The sequence below is a fragment of the Magnolia sinica genome, chromosome 8 (genome assembly GCF_029962835.1).
Source record: "Magnolia sinica isolate HGM2019 chromosome 8, MsV1, whole genome shotgun sequence".
NCBI classification, from domain to species: domain Eukaryota; kingdom Viridiplantae; phylum Streptophyta; class Magnoliopsida; order Magnoliales; family Magnoliaceae; genus Magnolia; species Magnolia sinica.
Window position 1 is genome coordinate 91,414,158 of NC_080580.1, and position 7,764 is coordinate 91,421,921.

General features: G+C 38.3%; 1 protein-coding gene across 1 annotated transcript; it reads right to left on the bottom strand.

The window, feature by feature from the left end:
* Nucleotides 1-4,351: 4,351 nt before the first annotated feature.
* Nucleotides 4,352-5,994, bottom strand: LOC131253706 (uncharacterized). Its single transcript, XM_058254829.1, has 2 exons — nt 5,834-5,994; nt 4,352-5,485 (listed from the first exon to the last, which is right to left on the bottom strand). The coding sequence occupies exons 1-2, from the start codon at nt 5,907-5,909 to the stop codon at nt 5,193-5,195; spliced, it is 369 nt and encodes a 122-aa protein (XP_058110812.1). The 5' UTR covers nt 5,910-5,994; the 3' UTR covers nt 4,352-5,192.
* Nucleotides 5,995-7,764: the final 1,770 nt, after the last annotated feature.

Consider the following 7,764-nt stretch of genomic DNA (forward strand, 5'->3'; position numbering starts at 1 on the left):
AAATAATTATTTTGTGCAATCTTTAAATTTTTTCACTATCCAAATAAGCTCAAATTTATAAGATATAGCCTTTGAATAATTGTTACAATTTTCTTTTCTTTTCTGTGGTCCAAATTCAAGAGGAAAGAAAGCATAAAATAGAAATAAATTTTAATAAATTCGAAATTGATTGATGAATAATTGATAATTCTCTAATATGTCTCCTTACACCATTAATATAGAAAAAAATAAACAAAAATTCGTAATTACCAAAAATAGCAAAATTCTAACTCTAATAAAAATCCTAATTCTATTAAAACTCTTCTAAGGCCTAATTTCTAAAAATAAAAATTGCAAATAAACTTTCCTTAGAAAGAGTCCTAGTATAACTAAAATTTATTTCTAAAAGGAAAGAAAATCTAAAACTCTAAAAATATTAAAAATCGGAATTACTAAAAATAGTAAAAAATTTCTAAAAATTCGTTTTTGAGCTGAAAGCGCCTTTTTTGACGAAACGGACAGATGCGACCCACTTTGTGGGTCGGTTCACTTCAGATGGCATTTCAGGAAAGATTGATAGGTTGTGCGCCCGTAACGATACGGATCAAAAGTTATAGTCAATTCACGTCCATCTTCTTTTGGCTCAACCATGCTAGAAACGTGTCTGTGACAGGTTCTACTACAGACCCCTCCACTTGAAAAAACTCGTCCTCGAGTTACGCAAGAGACTTGGCACATGAGTCTGAGATAACTTCTGACGCCGATGTTCATTAGACTTTTTTTTGTACTTGGCATTAAGCTTTTGAGCCGATACGATACATATACTCATGCTTTCCTTGACTTGACTAATAGCGATTAATTCCTTCACATCTGTCTTCAAGATTTCATATTTTTTCTGATAATGTGGGCAATTAAGCAGATTTTCCCCTGCGATGGGATCAACGTGATTTTGCATATCTCGCATGGGAGGTAATTTATTAGGGAGTTCATCGAGCACAACCCCCTTAAACTCCTGCGATACTGGTTTCAAATCCTTTAGGATATTCACAGGCTCCACATATTTTTTCTCTTCAACTACTGCATATATGTCTCCCGTTTCCTCAGATTGTTTAACAAAGGCCTGCTCAGTCATGAGAGATTGTCCCTCCACTTTAGAAGTCTTGAGTTGGCTCACTGTTCCCATAGGGGTCACATGTTTTCCACTGATGAATCTTGTGGTTTGTTGCAACTCCGTTTTGACTTGGTCACCTCTCGCCGACAAATAATAGGATTTCTCTGCATAACCCTTTAATGATTGGTTATCTTGCCAATAATTTTGATTTTGTTGGAATAATACCTGATCGTAATTGGTAGGGAAGAATCGCATGCACAACAACTTCTTCATCCGCGACCACATGCGGATTGGCGCCTTCATCCGTCTCATTCGCTCGAGTTAAAGTTGCTCCCACCAATCTAAAGCTCTGCTCGTCAACTTGTAGGCCACGAGTTTAACTTTTTTTTCTTCCATTATGTTCATGTAGTCGAAGAAACGTTCGACTTTAAGCAACCAATCGAGGAAGTCCTTGAAGTAGAGTTGACCATTAAAACTAGGAAGATCGACTTTCATCTTGAATTCTTGGTCCATCCGATCCATCTGATCAATGGCTCGTCTAGGATGCTGTAAAATCATGTCGCTAGATCTCACTTTATCAGGAGTGATCCTGTGGTTCACTGATAGCGTCGCCCTACGATCAATATGATTACGAATTCTAGCAATTGTTGATGGTGGATCACCACCATGAACACAGATCTGCCTTAGGGCCTCCGCCAAACTATCCGCCATACGATCGATGGAAGCCTGCAGCCCTTGCATGGCTTACCGATTCTCTCGCTGTGCTGCTTCGAAAGCTACCGCCGTTAAAGGTAAATTCCCTGGAGCACCGCCCATGGGATTGTTGCCCGACCCGTCGTTAGAAGCCATCAATCCGAGGAGAAACCTCGCTTTGATACCAAACTGACGCAGGGGAGGACGTGAGGTCGAGCACCGTCTTCCTCAAGAGGATAACTATTCCGAATCCACGGAACTTCTCTAGACTCCTCACAGAGACTTCTCGAATCCACGAGGAAAGAAAGTAGAAAATAGAAATAAATTCTAATAAATTCGAAATTGATTAATGAATAATTGATAATCCTCTAATGCGTCTCCTTACACCATTAATAAAGAAAAAATAAACTAAAATTCGTAATTACCAAAAATAGCAAAATTCTAACTCTAATAAAAATCCTAATTCTAATAAAACTCTTCTAAGGCCTAATTTCTAAAAATAAAAATTGCAAATAAACTTTCTCTAGAAGAGTCCTAGTATAACTAAAAGTTATTTCTAAAAGGAAAGAAAATCTAAAACTCTAAAAAATATTAAAAAATCGGAATTACTAAAAATAGTAAATTTTTTCTAAAAATTCGTTTTTGAGCCGAAAATGCGCGTTTTCTGACGAAACGGACAGATGTGACCCACTTTGTGGGTCGGTTCACCTCGGATGGCCCATTTCAGTAAAGATTGATAGGTTGTGCGCCCCATAACAATACCCGGATAAAAAGTTATGGTTAATTCAAGGTAAATAATTATTTTGTGCAATCTTTAAATTTTTTCACTATCCAAATAAGCTCAAATTTATAAGATATAGCCTTTGAATAATTGTTACAATTTTCTTTTCTTTTCCGTGGTCCAAATTCAATCATGTAGATTTTTGGTCCATGATCCATACATGCAGCCTTATAATGATTGGACAATTCAAATCATCATAAGAGGACCAAATTTTCATCCACTCACTTCTACTCCATGCATGTGGTATATTAATGCATCACTAAAATCCCATCACTATTTTCTTAAGATATATTTTACATGGTTATGATTCATCCTGATTTCTTGTTGATGGTCCACTTATATAGCCTTAAATGGTTCCGAGCATAGTAAACACATGAGACAGGACTGGCATGGGAGGAGGTTCCGTCCACCTGTAAGGATGAAATTTACATTCTCTCACTTTCAATTCGATGCATATCGATGTGTACGGTCACTGAAATCGCTTTAACAATTAGGACATCCTTTACATGGTCAGGATTGTATGAACAATCTGAATTTTGGTCATGTTATGTACCCTTGCTAGTATAGAATAATTTGGGTTATAAACAAATGCATGATTATAAACATAAAGCTCTTTTGTTTGCCACTTTAAAATGAGTTCATCTCATTTTAGTTAAGAGTGATTATGCATTAGAAATCATAAAAATTATCAATTAATCATTTCTATGGTCTGTAATACATTGCTATTGCTAATTCAAATTATGAGATGAACTCATTTTAAATGGCAACCAAACAGGGCCCAAGAGTTGAACAGCATCTCCTGTCATCAAAAAATGTTGGGGCCGAGGAAGAGAAAAAAAGACGCATTTGCATAGGGGAAGAGAAGAAGAAGAAAAAGGTTTTCAGGGGCTATAAGGGAGATTCCAGGTTTGTTTGGATTGAGTATTCTCTTTTATCTCTTATAATTTTTACTTTTATAATGATCATTGTCGCTTTATGTCATGGTTTTTTTCCTTAAAGATTTTTCCATATTAAATTTCGAGTCTTTGTGATTGGGTTTGATTGTTGTGATTAGAGTGTTTCGCTTTATTCGTCTCAGTATGCTTCAGCAGGTCCACGCTAGGGAGGGTCTAGAGTGGAGTGGACCCACTGTGATGTGTTTCAAATATCTAAACAGTCCATCTGATGAGCCCCATGATGTTAGGACCTGGGATGAAAAATAACCCAATTCCTACCTCAGGTGGTGAAAAATTTTGAAAAGGGGATGACCAAAGTAGGTACCCGTCTGTGCGGCCGACCATGATGTTTTTATGTCACCCAACCAGTTCATCGTGTCCCCCACCAGGATGAAGGGACAGACCCAAAATAAGTCCATACTAAAACTCAGCTGGGCCCCACCATGGAATTTGGATGTTTTAGCCATGATTTGGAGTTTCCTATGTTGTGGACAACCTGAATTTTCGGTCCGGCTGATTTTTAGGGTGTCCCATTTTCATACTGGCCCACATATGATGCACAGCTCCGATGCCACACATGCATCATAGTGAGCCACACAGCTAGTTGAGTGAACGGTGCACATGACATTCAAATCCACAGTGCAATTTTTTCTTATTATACTCCATCCGTAGTTGGGATAGTAATTTGGACGGTGTGGATTTCCATATAAATACGCATTGTGCACGTTTTAAAAGCCACCGCATTCTTTAAACGGTGAAAAACTAACACATGAGTACAGCCCCTATTCCCAACAGGAGAATCTCCATTATGCAATGCATACACCACATGCTCCAAAAACATCAATTCAGAGATAGTAAGAACAATAATTTCTAGCTCAAGCATATGGTATGAGGCACACACATCCAAGAATCCAATGTCACAATATTCCCAAAAATAAAATAAAATAAGAAAAAGAAAAAAAGGACACTTCAACCCCATTCCCAAACTCCACTTACTTTAAAGATATGTGATTAATTATTGTAAAAATGCACTGTAATAAGATTAGAAATGCTCCAGTACTCTCAGATTGCTATAAGTTATAGCGCTCCTACCTGCATATCGGTTCACTTGGAAAGTTTAATCAATCGATCTAAACCGTCCATTTTATGTTTAGAACACATTTCATGGACTACATGCAAAAAAAATCACACTGATCTGATGGTCCAATCCATCCTTGATTTAGCCTTATTTTCTATAGCCATACTTTTCTCAAACCATAGATGGATGGTTAGGATTGCCTAACAAAGGTGGTTCTGTAGAATCATAAGCAATCTATGACGGTCCCTAGATCAAATTGTTGCTTAAACCTATTTTTGAGTAAATGATCTTGACCGTCCATATTTAAGGTTACTGATCAAATGGTTTATGTTTATCAGATTAGTATGGTATTAAAATGGTAGACCATGAAATCTGCGTTGGACCTGATGAACGGTCTAGATCAATGGATTGTACTTTCTAAGTGTCCCAATGCAACTAGTAGCATTGTAACTTACAGTTTTCTGAGAGCATTGGAGCATTTCTCTTTTTTCTTTTTTCTTTCTCCTTCTATCTTTTGTGTATACTTCTAATGAGATTGAAACTTTTGTAATTTGATATTTCAGTACTGAAGTACCCATATCAATGGAAACTGAGTTGGGAGGAATGGAAAGAAGCTCACATGGCACAAGAGGTGCAGTTGCATGACTTTGGAACGAAAGCACACGTCCCAAACGGCTTATCAGGAAGCTGACAATCGATGCCGAAGCAGCAAGGCATCGTAGCGCAGTTGGTCGGTGCTGAATTCGCAGCACAGCACCTGCACAACAAGCATAGCTGGAATGGTGCTAGTCTTCTTCGGCTGCTGTCGCTGGTGTTATTTTCCATGACTCGGTACTGAGCTGACTCAGCTGGGAGGAATTCGATTTTCTGCATGGTGGGCGTTACGGTGGCGACGGCGGCATAAGATCCTGCATGTGGGTATGTCAGAGAGAGAAATTTTAAGGTGATTCTAATGAAGAGAAGATTTGTAGAGCATGTGTGATAGATCTGGACCATTCATCAGGTGGGACTGGTTTATTCATCAGTTGGGTAAGTTGGGTTTGTGAAAATGATCTACGGTTTATATTTAAGACCCATCTGATCAGTGTACGAGGGTGATTTTTGGGTGAAGAGAGATACAGGGTGATGTGTGTGGGATGAACGGACCAGATGTTGCACACGTGTGGTTTGTAGGGAAGGAAGGTACTTGATTTGTGTACAAGGAAAAGAAAAAGGTTGAAATATGAAAATAGGCTTTGGTGATTGATTTCACTTACCTATGGAAGAGAAGGTGAGTTGGGTCAGGAAGAGCAGTAGTAGAATTAGGGTTTTGTGGACGGTGATCATGGCCATGGAAGATTGGAGAGAGAGAGAGAGAGAGAGAGAGAGAGAGAGTGATTTAAGTAAATATCAAATGAATCAAATGAATTAATGGATTTTCAGCAATATAAGGAAACGTACACGCTTTTCGGTTGAAAAAAGCGATAATAATGCAGCTCGTATTTAAGAAAATAACAAAAATGCCATTTTTGATAGATGAAGAGATCCGGAAGCGGATTGGGTACGTGTCGTGCGAAGATGCTGATACGAAGGAGATCAAAGTTACATGGGGCTCAAAATGATGTATTTGTTATATCCACACCGTTCATCCAAGGTTTTTGATCATTTTAGAGTATGAAACAAAAAAATGAATCATATCCAAAGTTTAAATGGACCACACCGCAAATAGCAGCGGAATAATGATTTTCACCGTTAAAAGATTCTTAGGGCCCACCATAGCATTTATTTTCCATCTAATCTATTCATAAGGTCAAAAGAACCTGGATGAAGAGAAAAAAACAAATATCATATTGATCCAAAAATTCTGTGATCCCAAAAGGGTTTCAATGGTAGACGTTCAATCCCTCACTGCTTTTTGCAGTGTGGTCCACTTGATCTCTATATCTGTCTTATTTTCCAGATTAAGCTTAAAACGAGCTCGAAAAATGTATGGACGGTTTGGATATAACATATAGCTCATGATGGGACCCACATAATTTGCTGACGTCAACACATCAGCTCTAGTGTGTGGTACACCAGCCAATCCGCTTCCAAGAGATCCGCTTAGCAATAATGTAGTTGGCTGGGTGGTGTTACGCACGTGAGGTTGAACGGCTGAAAATCTCCATTTGTAATGGATAAGATCAATAGGGGTTTCTAATCTATGACTCTGATAGGTGGGCCATTTAGGGGTACAGCACGTGCAACGCACGTGGAGCTAGGAGGGGATGGAGAGAAGGGAGAGCTAGAGATAGAAGGAGGAAAAAAAAAAAAAAGGACCTATTTTAATGAAGCCGGTTCAATCTAAGCCATCCCTTATATAATAAAATCTCAACCGTTGTTTACCATCAGCTATTTTTGAATGATGAATTTAAATTCTCTTAATTAATGTTGTGATGCCTAGTACTGCCAAAGAAGAAAAATCCAAAGCTCTTGCCGTTTTATAAGGTAGAGACCCTGATCTTCAATTTCATACAATTCATACCCATCTCATGAGATGAAGTTAAACGGTCCATTCGTATGATAGAACCAACATATCATGTGTATGTGACATCTGACCCGTTGAAAAGGTTGGTCCCATGTTAAGGACCATTGGCATAAAAATCCAAGGTGATCCATCGACGGTAACAAGGAATTATTGGATCATCATCCACCCATGTAATGTGTACATGAATAATAAGGTGCAATATGACACTAGCGGCATTGGATAGGCTATGGAAATAAATGTGCAAATACCACTCATTTTGTGAGAAGAAAAAATGAATGATTGTCACATTGCTTCTAGACGCATATGAAAACTTGGATGGTCCAACGGTTCAATCTGACTGTCCATCAGCCCATGTTTCATGGGCTAAATGCAAAAATTATACTGATCCAACGATTCTAAGATGTGATCAATGGCCTATAAAATGGATGGCCAAGATTGTTTCTGAAAATAGTTCCATTTAACAATTTGAACCATCTTTGTTTTGTAGGGACCACCATGGATTGCTGATAGTTCTAAACATTCACTCCAATGGGCAATCCTAACCATCCCATCCATGGAAAACAGGTTGCCAAGATATATAGGGATAAAATCATGGCATGAGTGTGATTTTTGCATGGTGGCCCACCAATCATGTCGGATTGGACGGTCCAGATTGATCAATTGGACAGTGGAAGTGTCACT